Raw genomic sequence first — 16794 nt, forward strand, 5'->3', positions numbered from 1 at the left:
AGAACACTGATGGAGGATTGTACTGCTGTCTCTCAGTCAGAACACTGATGGAGGACTGTACTGCTGTCTCTCAGTCAGAACACTGATGGAAGACTGTACTGCTGTCTCTCAGTCAGAACACTGATGGAAGACTGTACTGCTGTCTCTCAGTCAGAACACTGATGGAAGACTGTACTGCTGTCTGTCAGTCAGAACACTGATGGAAGACTGTACTGCTGTCTCTCAGTCAGAACACTGATGGAAGACTGTACTGCTGTCTGTCAGTCAGAACACTGATGGAAGACTACTGCTGTCTCTCAGTCAGAACACTGATGGAGGACTGTACTGCTGTCTCTCAGTCAGAACACTGATGGAGGACTGTACTGCTGTCTCTCAGTCAGAACACTGACGGAAAACTGTACTGATGTCTCTCAGTCAGAACACTGATGGACACTGACCTTGGTGCTACCAGCTCTCCTTCTGGCTCCCTCTCTCCCTTCAGTCACCTCTGGTAGGTAGAACCCATCTGACCCCACAGAGCAATAATTCACAGGCCAATGAACCACTCCTCTGGCTCCCATCTCTCTCCTTTACTCCTCCTCCGCCCATGCCTCACGGTGGGCGGACAGCTAGTGGGAACTCCCTGGAAAGTTCCCTCCATGCCTCACGGTGGGCGGACAGCTAGTGGGAACTCCCTGGAAAGTTCCCTCCATGCCTCAGAAGAAAGTGAGAAACAGACAGCAGCCAATGTGATGTGACCTGTCGGTTCTGTTTCCATACTTATCAATTCATCACACTGATGGTAACATGTCTAGCTGCTCCTACCCTCATCACACTGATGGTAACATGTCTAGCTGCTCCTACCCTCAGCACACTGATGGTAACATGTCTAGCTGCTCCTCCCCTAATCACACTGATGGTAACATGTCTAACTACTCCTCCCCTCATCACACTGATGGTAACATGTCTAACTACTCCTCCCCTCATCACACTGATGGTAACATGTCTAACTACTCCTCCCCTCAGCACACTGATGGTAACATGTCTAGCTGCTCCTCCCCTCATCACACTGATGGTAACATGTCTAACTACTCCTCCCCTCACCACACTGATGGTAACATGTCTAACTACTCCTCCCCTCATCACACTGATGGTAACATGTCTAACTACTCCTCCCATCATCACACTGATGGTAACATGTCTAACTACTCCTCCCCTCACCACACTGATGGTAACATGTCTAACTATTCCTCCCCTCACCACACTGATGGTAACATGTCTAACTACTCCTCCCCTCATCACACTGATGGTAACATGTCTAACTACTCCTCCCCTCACCACACTGATGGTAACATGTCTAACTACTCCTCCCCTCATCACACTGATGGTAACATGTCTAACTACTCCTCCTCTCATCACACTGATGGTAACATGTCTAACTACTCCTCCCCTTATCACACTGATGGTAACATGTCTAACTACTCCTCCCCTCTCAACTTATCACACTGATGGTAACATGTCTAACTACTCCTCCTCTCATCACACTGATGGTAACATGTCTAACTACTCCTCCTCTCATCACACTGATGGTAACATGTCTAACTACTCCTCCTCTCATCACACTGATGGTAACATGTCTAACTACTCCTCCTCTCATCACACTGATGGTAACATGTCTAACTACTCCTCCCCTCATCACACTGATGGTAACATGTCTAACTACTCCTCCTCTCATCACACTGATGGTAACATGTCTAACTACTCCTCCCCTCTCAACTTATCACACTGATGGTAACATGTCTAACTACTCCTCCTCTCATCACACTGATGGTAACATGTCTAACTACTCCTCCTCTCATCACACTGATGGTACCATGTCTAGATGCTCCTCTCCTAATCACACTGATGGTAACATGTCTAACTGCTCCTCCCTCTCAACTTATCACACTGATGTTAACATGTCTAGATGCTCCTCCCCTCATCACACTGATGGTAACATGTCTAACTACTCCTCCTCTCATCACACTGATGGTAACATGTCTAACTGCTCCTCCCTCTCAACTTATCACACTGATGTTAACATGTCTAGATGCTCCTCCCCTCATCACATTGATGGAAACATGTCTAACTACTCCTCCCCTCTCAACTTATCACACTGATGGTAACATGTCTAACTACTCCTCCCCTCATCACACTGATGGTAACATGTCTAACTACTCCTCCGCTCATCACACTGATGGTAACATGTCTAACTACTCCTCCCCTCATCACACTGATGGTAACATGTCTAACTACTCCTCCCCTCATCACACTGATGGTAACATGTCTAACTACTCCTCCGCTCATCACACTGATGGTAACATGTCTAACTACTCCTCCCCTCATCACACTGATGGTAACATGTCTAACTACTCCTCCCCTCACCACACTGATGGTAACATGTCTAACTACTCCTCCCCTCATCACACTGATGGTAACATGTCTAACTACTCCTCCGCTCATCACACTGATGGTAACATGGCTTGTAAAACCCTGGATCATTGTTATTCTAACTTCTGCGACGCATATAAAGCCGAACCAGGTGACGAGACAGAATGATCCCAAACACACCATCCGAGTGGCTTCATAAGAAGCATTTCAAGGTCCTGGAGTGGCCTAGCCAGTCTCCAGATCTCAACCCCAAAGAGTTGAAAGTCTGTGTTGCACAGCAACAGCCCCAAAACATCACTGCTCAAAGGAGATCTGCATGGAGGAATGGGCCAAAATACCAGCAACAGTGTGTAAAAACCTGTGAAGACTTACAGAAAACGTTTGACCTCTGTCATTGCCAAAAAAGGGTATATAACAAAGTATTGAGATAAATTTTGTTATTGACCAAATACTTATTTTCCACCATAATTTGCAAATAAATTCATAAAAAATCCTACAATGTGATTTTATGGATTTTTTTGCTCATTTTGTCTGTCATAGTTGAAGTGTACCTATGATGAAAATTACAGGCCTCTCATCTTTTTTAAGTGGGAGAACTTGCACAATTGGTGGCTGACTAAATACTTTTTTGCTCCACTGTACATATACACAGAATGAACCATATATTGATTACAAATTATGTCACAAAGGAAAACGCAGACGGAACAGATATGACAACTGGTTACATAAAGAAAAGGGTTTGAGTGAAAGAGCGGGAAGACTGAAGAACAAAGAGAGAAGCGATGTCTCTATCGGGCTGTAGGCAGCTACTCTATCGTAAATACAGAATCTTATGCATTCTAAATTACCGCCCATTTGGAAAAGGAAAATGCGATAAATATTTAGTCTGAGCTGCGCTTCGGTAGGTTGGTCGTAGATGCTGGTCGTGTTGGCCAACAGAGATCTTCCTGTCCTCGGAAGAATGTATCTGGTGGTAAATTGTTAAAATTGTAGTAACGTCGTTGTGTGGTAGACGGAATACTCTGTCTGTTCTTTCCTAACCCATGTTTGCAGCTGCTGTTGCTAACTCAACGGCTAGAAGGTATCACTTCTGTACCGAATAAGGATTCAAAGTTCATACTGTAACGGCTGTTGGTGGAAGAAGGTGAGGACCAAGGTGCAGAGTGGTACGTGTTCATACTCTTAATAATGGAACTGAACACTGATTAACAAAAACGAGAACAACCGAAACAGTTCTGTCTGGTGCAGACACAAAAACAGAAAGCAACTACCCACAAAACCCATGTGGGCAAGAGCTACCTAAGTATGGTTCTCAATCAGAGACAATGACAGACAGATGTCCCTGATTGAGAACCATACCCAGCCAAAATCAAAGCCCTACAAAAACATAGAAAAAATAACACAGAATGCATACCCTAGTCACACCCTGGCCTAACCAAAATAGAGAATAAAAAGCCTCTCTTTGGCCAGGGCATGACACATACCATTCACAACCAAAGCTTGAGCTGAGGGCTTCATTCTGTAGTTATTATCTGAACCCTTCTGACATCGGATCGTCATCCTAATGTACCCGGAACAGAAAGTTCTATTGTCGTCAAGGCTTTATATAGGAAGGGAGAGGAGGGCGTGTTTCATAGTTTATAACCAATGTCTCTTCACGTGGGCGGGCCACTGAGTCGGGCCTAATCCACTCATGAATACCCAATTCTCACATTTTAGAAACTAAAATCACATTTCATCCCCTCCCAAATAATTTCATATTCAAACTTTTAAATTGCACAACAATTCCATGTGAATCTGATAACTGTACAGCTGCAGCGAACGGTTGAAAAGCATGCATTTGGCTTTACTAGCGTTTAAGAGCAGTTGGAGGCCACGGAAGGAGATTGTATGGCATTGAAGCTCGATTGGAGGTTAGATAGCACGGTGTCCAAGGAAGGGCCAGAAGTACACAGAATGGTGTCGTCTGCGTAGAGGTGGATCAGGGAATCGCCCGCAGCAAGACCAACATCATTGATACATACAGAGAAAAGAGTCGGCCCGAGAATTGAACCCTGTGGCACCCCCATAGAGACTGCCAGAGGACCGGACAACATGCCCTCCAATTTGACACACTGAAATCTGTCTGCAAAGTAGTTGGTGAACCAGGCAAGGTAGTTATTAGAAAAACCGATGCTACTGAGTCTGCCGATAAGAATATGGTGATTGACAGAGTCGAAAGCCTTGGCCAGGTCGATGAAGACGGCTGCACAGTACTGTCTTTTATCGATGGCGGTTATGATATCGTTTAGTATCTTGAGCGTGGGTGAAGTGCCCCCGTGACCAGCTCGGAAACCAGATTTCACAGCGGAGAAGGTACGGTGGGATTGAAGATGGTCAGTGATCTGTTTGTTGACTAGACTTTCGAAGGCCTTAGATAGGCAAGGCAGAATGGATATAGGTGTGTAACAGTTTGGGTCCAGGGTGTCTCCCCTGGAGACAAGACCAGCTGATATGTACGGGTCCAGGTTTTGCAGCTCTTTCAGAACATCTGCTATCTGGATTTGGTTAAAGGAGAAGCTGGGGAGGCTTGGGCGAGTAGCTGCGGTGGGGGCAGAGCTGTTGGCCGAGGTTGGGGTAGCCAGGAGGAAGGCATGACCAGCCGTTGAGAAATGCTTGTTGAAGTTTTTGATTATCATGGATTCATCAGTGGTGACCGTGTTACCTAGCCTCAGTGCAGTGGGCAGCTGGGAGGAGGTGCTCTTGTTCTCCATGGACTTTACAGTGTCCCGGAACGTTTTCGAGTTAGAGCTACATGATGCAAATTTCTGCTTGAAAAAGCTGGCCTTTGCTTTCCTGAATGACTGCGTGTATTGGTTCCTGACTTCCCTGAACAGTTGCATATCGCGGGAACTATTCGATGCTATTGCAGTCCGAAACAGGATGTTTTTGTGCTGGTTGAGGGCAGTCTGGTCTGGAGTGAACCAAGGGCTATATCTGTTCTTAGTTCTGCATTTTTTGAACGGAGCATGCTTGTCTAAGATGGTGAGAAAGTTACTTTTAAAGAATGACGAGGCATCCTCAACTGACGGGATGAGGTCAATATCCTTCCAGGATACCCGGGCCAGGATGATTAGAAAGGCCTGCTCGCAGAAGTGTTTTAGGGAGCGTTTGACAATGATGAGGGGTGGTCGTTTGACTGCGGACCCGTAGCTGATACAGGCAATGAGGCAGTGATCGCTGAGATCCTGATTGAAGACAGCGGAGGTGTATTTGGAGGGCCAGTTGGTCAGGATAACATCTATGAGGGTGCCCTTGTTTACACATTTAGGGTTGTACCTGGTGGGTTCCTTGATGATTTGTGTGAGATTGAGGGCCTCTAGCTTAGATTGTAGGACTGCCGGGGTGTAAAGCATATCCCAGTTTAGGACACCTAACAGAACAAACTCTGAAGCTAGATGGGGGGCCATCAATTCACAAATGGTGTCCAGGGCACAGCTGGGAGCTGACGTGGGTCGGTAGCAGGCGGCAACAGTGAGAGACTTATTTCTGGAGAGAGTAATTTTTTAAATTAGTAGTTCGAACTGTTTGGGCATGGACCTGGAAAGTATGACATTAGTTTGCAGGCTATCTCTGCAGTAGACTGCAACTCCGCCCCCTTTGGCAGATCTATCTTGACGGAAAATTTTATAGTTTGGTATGGAAACTACGCTAGCATTTGGGCGACACTGCATTTAAAGTTAGTAGCCCTCCGACGGAGGCCGGTTGAAGGCACAGCGGATGGAGTATTCGTCGGCAGACCAGTCGTGGTGGTGCGGCGGGGGGGCGTGTCGACAGAGAATCCAAGCCATATGGAGAAAGAGGTATTGTAGAATTCAGTTTGCTAGCCGGGAGATGCACCTGGCTCAAGGCTAACTGGTTCTAGCTTTGTGGCAGTGGCGTTAGCCACTATAGAAAATCGGTAGCAGCGGTGAACCGGTGCCAAGGTCCAGAGTTTACAGCAAGGATCCGGTGGAGTTTTGGGCTCTAGCCGTGTATGAGTGGGGTTCGGGTGAACAGCTGAGTAGGCCGGGAGGTGGGCCTCAGGGATAGCTTCGGGTACTGGATACCATGGTGAGTGCAAGCTATCTAAATATAATATAAATATAATATATGCCATTTAGCAGACGCTTTTATCCAAAGCGACTTACAGTCATGTGTGGATACATTATACGTATGGGTGGTCCCGGGGATCGAACCCACTGCCCTGGCATTACAAGCGCCATGCTCTACCAACTGAGCTACAGAAGGACCACCCTATCTGTGAGCTATCTAGCTGCAAGCTAGCTGTGAAGATCAGAAGTAGTGGTCTAGGGATTACGGCAGGAATCCGGCGGTGTTGTGGAGAGACAGTCCAATACTGGTAGACTGGCGAGTATTATCCAGGCTAAGAACAGGGCTGGTATCTGTGCAGAAGCTAAAAAGCCGCTAGCAGTGGCTAACAATGACTAAATAGCTTGTAGCCAATTAGCTGGTTAGCTTCTGGAGGTTCTTGAATGTGTTCTAAAATATATATTTTTTATTAATAGCGATACCGTATCACATTGGGTGAGGCAGGTTACCGGAAGGTATAATCAAATAAAAAATTGAAAAGAGATTGAAAATAAAGTTGAAATATATACACAAAAAAATATGAAAATTACAAAAGTACACGAGACACGAACAAAACACGTCTTCACTGCTACGCCATCTTGGATCACATTGCGCTCCACTAACATCTGCTAACCATGTGTATGTGACAAATAAAATCTGATTTGAAGTACCTGTCAAAATAGGGTTGTTTCCTCTGCCACCTGCAGTATGAAGTGGAATGGGGACCTTGGACACACACTGAGTGTACAAAACATTAAGAGCACATGCTCTTTCCATGACATAGACTGACCAGGTGAAAGTTACAATTCCTTATTGATGCCACTTGTTAATCCAATCCAACCAGTGTAAATTTTTTACTTTATTTAACTAGGCAAATCAGTTAAGAACAAATTATATTTACAATGACGGCTTACACCGACCAAACCCGAACAAGCCCGGGCCAATTGTGCACAACATTATGGGACTCCCAATTACGGCTGGTTGTGATACAGCCTGGATTCAAGCCAGGGCATCTGTAGAGACGCCTCCAACACTGATATGAAGTGCCTTAGACTACTGCACCACTCGGGAGCCCAAATGAAGGGGAAGAGACATTTTAAAGAAGGATTTTTAGGCCTTGAGCCAAGTGAGACATGGATTGTGTATGTGTGCCATTCAGGAAGGTGTACACTCTGTGTAAACCAGTATTCACAGACTCTGCGTCGGTGCAATGTCACCTGGCTCTGCAATGTCACCAGGCTCTGAGTGAACTCTTCCTTGGTAACACTTTATTTTTCATTTTTTTATTAGTGTTCTGAAAGATCTCAGTGTTTCGGTTTTGTCTGACAGGGGTTTCAGTTGAAACAATAACAAAGTGGGCACCCTGCCTCTGTTTTGGTAAAAAGCTGAATGATGGGCCTGGACAAATGTAACCACTCTCAAAATATAGATGCAATTCATAGACAGAGCTATGAATGCAAGGACTGACCATCGATAATATCAAAATGATAGTTTTAACCATGTTTTGAGGCTATATAGTGTTTGTTGTTTACAAACATTGGAGTCAAACAAGCTTATATGTTGGGTTCTGATGGGGTACTGTTATGCAGGTGAAGGAGGACCCAAACGCGACTTAACAGAAACAGAGTTTATTAATGCTCAAAACCGAATAACTGAAATCCTCTAGATAGTAGAGGGGAAAACAACTGGAGAAGCGGCCACAGACTGCAGGTCGCTTCGGGTAGGCGCAGGCCGTAGTCAACTGAGACACCTGCTCACACGCAGCGTCTGAAGAAGGCACAAAACACGACAGGACAGGGTGATACACAATCACGGCAAAAAACACGACAGGACAGGGCGAAACGCAATTACAGCATGGAATACAAAACAAGGAACCGACGGAACAGGAACGGATCACAAAGGAATAAATAGGGAGTCTAATCAGGGGAAAGGATCGGGAACAGGTGTGGAAAGACTAAATGGTGATTAGGGGAATAGGAACAGCTGGGAGCAGGAACGGAACGACAGAGAGAAGAGAGAGCGAGAGAGTGAGAGAGGGAGGGGGAGAGAGAAGGATAGAACCAAACAAGACCAGCAGAGGGAAACGAATAGCATGGGGAGCACAGGGACAAGACATGACAATGAATGACAAACATGACAGTACCCCCACTCACCGAGCGCCTCCTGGCGCACTTCGAGGAGGAATCCTGGCGGCAACGGAGGAAATCATCGATGAGCGAACGGTCCAGCACGTCCCGAGACGGAACCCAACTCCTCTCCTCAGGACCGTAACCCTCCCAATCCACTAGGTATTGGTGACCCCGTCCCCGAGAACGCATGTCCATAATTTTATGTACCTCTCGACAAGGACGGGAGGGGGGAGGGAAGACGAACGGGGGTGCGAAGAAAGGGCTTAACACAGGAGACATGGAAGACAGGATGGACGCGACGAAGATGTCGCGGAAGAAGCAGTCGCACAGCGACAGGATTGACGACCTGGGAGACACGGAACGGACCAATGAACCGCGGAGTCAACTTACGAGAAGCTGTCGAATAGACGCAAGAGTGCCTCGAACACCGGGATGACCCGCTAACTTGGCAGAGTGAGCCCACTGAAGAACAGCCAGACGAGTGGAAACAGGAACGAAAAGGAGGTTACTAGGACAAGCGCGCGGCGACGCAGTGTGCGTGAGTGCTTGCTTAACCTGTCTTTCAATTCCCCAGACTGTTAACCCGACAACACGCCCATAAGGAAGAATCCCCTCGGGATCAGTAGAAGCCACAGAAGAACTAAACAGACGGGATAAGGCATCAGGCTTGGTGTTCTTGCTACCCGGACGGTAAGAAATCACAAACTCGAAACGAGCGAAAAACAACGCCCAACGAGCTTGACGGGCATTAAGTCGTTTGGCAGAACGGATGTACTCAAGGTTCTTATGGTCTGTCCAAACGACAAAAGGAACGGTCGCCCCTCCAACCACTGTCGCCATTCGCCTAGGGCTAAGCGGATGGCGAGCAGTTCACGGTTACCCACATCATAGTTGCGCTCAGATGGCGACAGGCGATGAGAAAAATAAGCGCAAGGATGAACCTTATCGTCAGACTGGGAGCGCTGGGATAGAATGGCTCCCACGCCTACCTCTGAAGGCCAACCTCGACAATGAATTGTCTAGTGACGTCAGGAGTAACGAGGATAGGAGCGGACGTAAAACGTTCTTTTAGAAGATCAAAAGCTCCCTGGGCGGAACCGGACCACTTAAAACACGTCTTGACAGAAGTAAGAGCTGTGAGAGGGGCAGCAACTTGACCGAAATTACGAATGAAACGCCGATAGAAATTAGCGAAACCTAAGAAGCGCTGCAACTCGACACGTGACCTTGGAACGGGCCAATCACTGACAGCTTGGACCTTAGCGGAATCCATCTGAATGCCTTCAGCGGAAATAACGGAACCGAGAAAAGTAACGGAGGAGACATGAAAAGAGCACTTCTCAGCCTTTACGTAGAGACAATTCTCTAAAAGGCGCTGTAGAACACGTCGAACGTGCTGAACATGAATCTCGAGTGACGGAGAAAAAATCAGGATATCGTCAAGATAGACAAAAACAAAAATGTTCAGCATGTCTCTCAGAACATCATTAACTAATGCCTGAAAACAGCTGGCGCATTGGCGAGACCGAACGGCAGAACCCGGTACTCAAAATGCCCTAACGGAGTATTAAACGCCGTTTTCCACTCGTCCCCCTCTCTGATGCGCACGAGATGGTAAGCGTTACGAAGGTCCAACTTAGTAAAGCACCTGGCTCCCTGCAGAATCTCGAAGGCTGATGACATAAGGGAAGCGGATAACGATTCTTAACCGTTATGTCATTCAGCCCTCGATAATCCACGCAGGGGCGCAGAGTACCGTCCTTCTTCTTAACAAAAAGAACCCCGCCCCGGCCGGAGAGGAAGAAGGCACTATGGTACCGGCGTCAAGAGACACAGACAAATAATCCTCGAGAGCCTTACGTTCGGGAGCCGACAGAGAGTATAGTCTACCTCGAGGAGGAGTGGTCCCCGGAAGGAGATCAATACTACAATCATACGACCGGTGAGGAGGAAGGGAGTTGGCTCGGGACCGACTGAAGACCGTGCGCAGATCATGATATTCCTCCGGCACTCCTGTCAAATCGCCAGGTTCCTCCTGAGAAGTAGGGACAGAAGAAATGGGAGGGATGGCAGACATTAAACACTTCACATGACAAGAAACGTTCCAGGATAGGATAGAATTACTAGACCAATTAATAGAAGGATTATGACATACAAGCCAGGGGTGACCCAAAACAACAGGTGTAAACGGTGAACGGAAAATCAAAAAAGACATAGTCTCACTGTGGTTACCAGATACTGTGAGAGTTAAAGGTAGTGTCTCAAATTTGATACTGGGAAGATGACTACCATCTAAGGCAAACATGGGCGTAGGCCTGTCTAACGGTCTGAAAGGAATGTTATGTTTCCGAGCCCATGCTTCGTCCATGAAACAACCCTCTGCCCCAGAGTCAATCAAAGCACTGCATGTAGCACCCGAACCGGTCCAGCGTAGATGGACCGACATAGTAGTACAAGATCTAGATGAAGGGACCTGAGTAGTAGCGCTCACCAGTAGCCCTCCGCTTACTGATGGGCTCTGGCCTCTTACTGGACATGAAATAACAAAATGTCCAGCAACTCCGCAATAGAGGCACAGGCGGTTGGTGATCCTCTGTTCCCTCTCCTTATTCGAGATGCGAATCCCTCCCAGCTGCATGGGCTCAGTCTCAAAGCCAGAGGGAGATGGTTGCGATGCGGAGCAGGGAAACACCGTTGATGCGAGCTCTCTTCCACGAGCCCGGTGACGAAGATCTACCCGTCGTTCTATGCGGATGGCGAGAGCAATCAAGGAGTCCACATCTGAAGGAACCTCCCGGGAGAGAATCTCATCCTTAACCACTGCGTGGAGTCCCTCCAGAAAACGAGCGAGCAGCGCCGGCTCGTTCCACTCACTAGAGGCAGCAAGAGTGCGAAACTCAATGGAATAATCCGTTATGGACCGTTCACCTTGGCATAAGGAAGCCAGGGCCCTAGAAGCCTCCTTACCAAAAACTGAACGGTCAAAAACCCGAATCATCTCCTCTTTAAAGTTCTGGAATCTGTTAGAGCAATCAGCCCTTGCCTCCCAGATAGCTGTGCCCCATTCTCGAGCCCGGCCAGTAAGGAGTGAAATGACGAAAGCAACCCGAGCTCTCTCTAGAGTATGTGTGGGGTTGGAGAGAGAACACAATCTCACACTGCGTGAGAAAGGAGCGGCACTCAGTGGGCTGCCCGGAGTAGCAAGGTGGGTTATTAACCCTGGGTTCAGGAGGCTCGGCAGGCCAGGGAGTAACAGGTGGCACGAGACGTAGACTCTGGAACTGTCCAGAGAGGTCGGAAACCTGAGCGGCCAGGTTCTCCACGGCATGGCGAGCAGCAGACAATTCCTGCTCGTGTCTGCCGAGCATGGCTCCTTGGATCTCGACGGCAGTGTAACGAGCGTCTGAAGTCGCTGGGTCCATTCTTTGGTCGGTTCCTTCTGTTATGCAGGTGAAGGAGGACCCAAACGCGACTTAACAGAAACAGAGTTTATTAATGCTCAAAACCGAATAACTGAAATCCTCTAGATAGTAGAGGGGAAAACAACTGGAGAAGCGGCCACAGACTGCAGGTCGCTCGGGTAGGCGCAGGCCGTAGTCAACTGAGACACCTGCTCACACGCAGCGTCTGAAGAAGGCACAAAACACGACAGGACAGGGTGATACACAATCACGGCAAAAAACACGACAGGACAGGGCGAAACGCAATTACAGCATGGAATACAAAACAAGGAACCGACGGAACAGGAACGGATCACAAAGGAATAAATAGGGAGTCTAATCAGGGGAAAGGATCGGGAACAGGTGTGGAAAGACTAAATGGTGATTAGGGGAATAGGAACAGCTGGGAGCAGGAACGGAACGACAGAGAGAAGAGAGAGCGAGAGAGTGAGAGAGGGAGGGGGAGAGAGAAGGATAGAACCAAACAAGACCAGCAGAGGGAAACGAATAGCATGGGGAGCACAGGGACAAGACATGACAATGAATGACAAACATGACAGGGTACGACAGTTTAACTAAGCTTATGACACCTTGGCCAAACTGGATATTTTTAGCTTGATCTTTGTATATTTTTGATACAAAATTGTGTGTTTCTCTACACCAACAATTAATCCACAGATAAAAGTGTTAGTTTTTAGTTAGTTATCTTTGATTAATCTCTCCTCGTTCATCTTTCAATCACCCACGTGGGTTAATATGCTCGTGAAAACCAATGAGTAGATGGGAAAGGCGGGACTTTCTGGGCATCAAGCATCTCAAGTAGAAAGCCTGGCCATGCAGATGCCCGTTGAGCGGTTTGGATAAAAAGGAACGCTTTCCCAGGCAATATGTCTGGACAAGTGTGTGAGGTTTTTATAAATTATATTCTTCGTATATATCATTCATTTATACGTCCAAAACTGGATGTAGCAACTAAGGATTATTGCTTTAATAATGTGACAAACAGAGCTGTGGCTCTGGTGTCACTTAAGGACAGCTGTAACTCTTGGCCAGCAGCACTTCTACACAGAGGAGACAGGACAGCTGTAACTCCTGGCCAGCAGCACTTCTACACAGAGGAGACAGGACAGCTGTAACTCCTGGCCAGCAGCACTTCTACACAGAGGAGACAGGACAGCTGTAACTCCTGGCCAGTTGATGCTGAGAATGAAATGTACATGTTTTTAAATAACATTCTTAGAATGTTCCTTGAATGTTATTATGTTTTCTTGTGATTTTTATGGGAAGTTTTCTTAATTTACATTTACATTACATTTAAGTCATTTAGCAGACGCTCTTATCCAGAGCGACTTACAAATTGGTGCATTCACCTTATGACATCCAGTGGAACAGTCACTTTACAATAGTGCATCTAAATCTTAAAGGGGGGGGGGGGGTGAGAGGGATTACATATCCTATCCTAGGTATTCCTTAAAGAGGTGGGGTTTCAGGTGTCTCCGGAAGGTGGTGATTGACTCCGCTGTCCTGGCGTCGTGAGGGAGTTTGTTCCACCATTGGGGGGCCAGAGCAGCGAACAGTTTTGACAGGGCTGAGCGGGAGCTGTACTTCCTCAGTAGTAGGGAGGCGAGCAGGCCAGAGGTGGATGAACGCAGTGCCCTTGTTTGGGTATAGGGCCTGATCAGAGCCTGGAGGTACTGAGGTGCCGTTCCCCTCACAGCTCCGTAGGCAAGCACCATGGTCTTGTAGCGGATGCGAGCTTCAACTGGAAGCCAGTGGAGAGAGCGGAGGAGCGGGGTGACGTGAGAGAACTTGGGAAGGTTGAACACTAGACGGGCTGCGGCGTTCTGGATGAGTTGTAGGGGTTTAATGGCACAGGCAGGGAGCCCAGCCAACAGCGAGTTGCAGTAATCCAGACGGGAGATGACAAGTGCCTGGATTAGGACCTGCGCCGCTTCCTGTGTGAGGCAGGGTCGTACTCTGCGGATGTTGTAGAGCATGAACCTACAGGAACGGGCCACCGCCTTGATGTTAGTTGAGAACGACAGGGTGTTGTCCAGGATCACGCCAAGGTTCTTAGCGCTCTGGGAGGAGGACACAATGGAGTTGTCAACCGTGATGGCGAGATCATGGAACGGGCAGTCCTTCCCCGGGAGGAAGAGCAGCTCCGTCTTGCCGAGGTTCAGCTTGAGGTGGTGATCCGTCAATCACACTGATATGTCTGCCAGACATGCAGAGATGCGATTCGCCACCTGGTCATCAGAAGGGGGAAAGGAGAAGATTAATTGTGTGTCGTCTGTATAGCAATGATAGGAGAGACCATGTGAGGTTATGACAGAGCCAAGTGACTTGGTGTATAGCGAGAATAGGAGAGGGCCTAGAACAGAGCCCTGGGGGACACCAGTGGTGAGCGCGTGGTGAGGAGACAGATTCTCGCCACGCCACCTGGTAGGAGCGACCTGTCAGGTAGGACGCAATCCAAGCGTGGGCCGCGCCGGAGATGCCCAACTCGGAGAGGGTGGAGAGGAGGATCTGATGGTTCACAGTATCAAAGGCAGCCGATAGATCTAGAAGGATGAGATGCAGAGGAGAGAGAGTTAGCTTTCTGTTCTGAGAACCTGACTTTAACCTTTTACTGCAGTGGGCGAAATCAGTGTCACGTTCTGACCTTTATTCCTTTGTTTTGTCTTTATTTAGTATGGTCAGGGCGTGAGTTGGGGTGGGCAGTCTATTAGTTTTTCTATATTTTCTATTTCTGTGTTTGGCCTGATATAGTTCTCAATCAGAGGCAGCTGTCTTTCGTTGTCCCTGATTGAGAACCATATTTAGGTAGCCTGTTTTCCTTTGTTTTGTGGATGGTTATTTTTAGTCTTTGTATGTCTGCACCAGATAGAACTGTTTCGGTTGTTACTTTGTTGTTTTGTATTTTTGAAGTGTTCAGTTTCTTATTAAAAAGATGAACACTAACCATGCTGCGCTTTGCTCCTCTCCTTCTTCCACCCAAGACAGCCTTTACAATCAGGGTCACGCAGTGTTTCTCGGTAGTCAAACATATCTACAGTCATGGCCAAAAGTTTTGAGAATGAATATTTGTCATTCCACAAAGTTTACAGCCTCAGTGTCTTTAGATATTTTTGTCAGATATTACTATGGAATACTGAAGTATAATTACAAGCATTTCATAAGTGTCATAGGCTTGTATTGACAATTACATTAAGTTGATGCAAAGAGTCAATATTTGCAGTGTTGACCTTTCATTTTCAAGACAAGTGTGAGTGAGCCCTCTCCCTTGGCTGAGAAGCAACCCCACACATGCATGGTCTCAGGATGTTTTACTGTTGGCATGATACAGGACTGATGGTAGCGCTCACCTTGTCTTCTCCGCACAAGCTTTTTTCTGGATGCCCCAAACAATCGGAAAGAGGATTCATCAGAGAAAATGACTCAGCAGTCCAATCCCTGTACCTTTTGAAGAATATCAGTCTGTCCCTGATGTTTTCCCTGGAGAGAAGTGGCTTCTTTGCTGCCCTTCTGGACACCAGACCATCCTCCAAAAGTATTCGCCTCACTGTGCGTGCAGATGCACTCACACCTGCCTGATGCCATTCCTGAGCAAGCTCTGTACTGGTGTTGCCCCGATCCCACAGCTGAATCAACTTTAGGAGTCAGTCCTGACACTTGCTGGACTTTCTTGGGCGCTCTGAAGCATTCTTCTCAATAATTGAACCGTTCTCCTTGAAGGTCTTGGTGATCCGATAAATGGTTGATATAGGCGCAATCTTACTGGCAGCAATATCATTGCTTGTGAAGCCCTTTTTGTGCAAAGCAATGATGACGGCATGAGTTTCCTCTCCGATTCCAAGTACCACCCTCCTTTTGAAGCTTCCAGTCTGTTATTCGAACTCAATCTGCATGACAGAGTGATCTCCAGCCTGGTCCTCGTCAACACTCACACGTGTTAACGAGAGAATCACTGACATGATGTCAGCTGGTTCTTTTGTGGCAGGGCTGAAATGCAGTGGAAATGTTTTTGGGGGATTCAGTTCATTTGCATAGCAAATAGGGACTTTGCAATTTATTTGCAATTCATCTGATCACTCTTCATAACAATAGGGAGTATATGCAAATTGTCATCATACAAACTGAGGCTGCAGACTTTGTGAAAATGTATATTTGTTTCATTCTCAAATTTTTTGGCCACGACTGTACATTGAAACAAAAGTATATACCTCACACACATGGTTATGGACTTAAAAAGGCACACCGGTACCATGTCAGATATAGAGTTGAAATGTATTCAATTTTGAGTTTGCATCCCAATATTACACCTTATATGCATCACAGAAGACAGAATTATAACAAAACTGTTTGACATAGAAACACCAGATTTTTGGCAGGTCCCTCGGCTGGCAAGCCCTAGCTAATTAACATTAATGGCTGACTATGTGGGCTAATTATTCTGTACAAACAGAGGTTGGGGTTGTATGTAGGGCTGTTACGGTGACCGGTGACCCTATTACACACTGGAAGTCACCAGTCATGAATCTATTGTCCCTCTAACCACTCTGACATCAATGCAAATTCAATAGAAAATCAAATCAAATACTTCATGAGAGCATTTTCCTGTTGCACAGCGAGAGCCAGCTCCTTATAGCTGGTTAATGCGTGGAATTAAATGTGTTCCTTAAAGCCCATGTTGCGCAACATTT

At 47.0% G+C, this 16794-nt stretch overlaps 1 protein-coding gene across 1 annotated transcript; it reads left to right on the forward strand.

Annotated features, from left to right (window-relative positions):
• Nucleotides 1-786: 786 nt before the first annotated feature.
• LOC124038783 (variant surface antigen E-like) lies at nucleotides 787-1488 on the forward strand. The gene has a single exon (XM_046354848.1). It carries the CDS (start codon nucleotides 787-789, stop codon nucleotides 1486-1488), a length of 702 nt encoding a protein of 233 aa, XP_046210804.1.
• The last annotated feature ends 15306 nt before the right edge of the window (nucleotides 1489-16794 follow it).

Source organism: Oncorhynchus gorbuscha, linkage group LG06 (genome assembly GCF_021184085.1).
Source record: "Oncorhynchus gorbuscha isolate QuinsamMale2020 ecotype Even-year linkage group LG06, OgorEven_v1.0, whole genome shotgun sequence".
Classification (NCBI taxonomy): domain Eukaryota; kingdom Metazoa; phylum Chordata; class Actinopteri; order Salmoniformes; family Salmonidae; genus Oncorhynchus; species Oncorhynchus gorbuscha.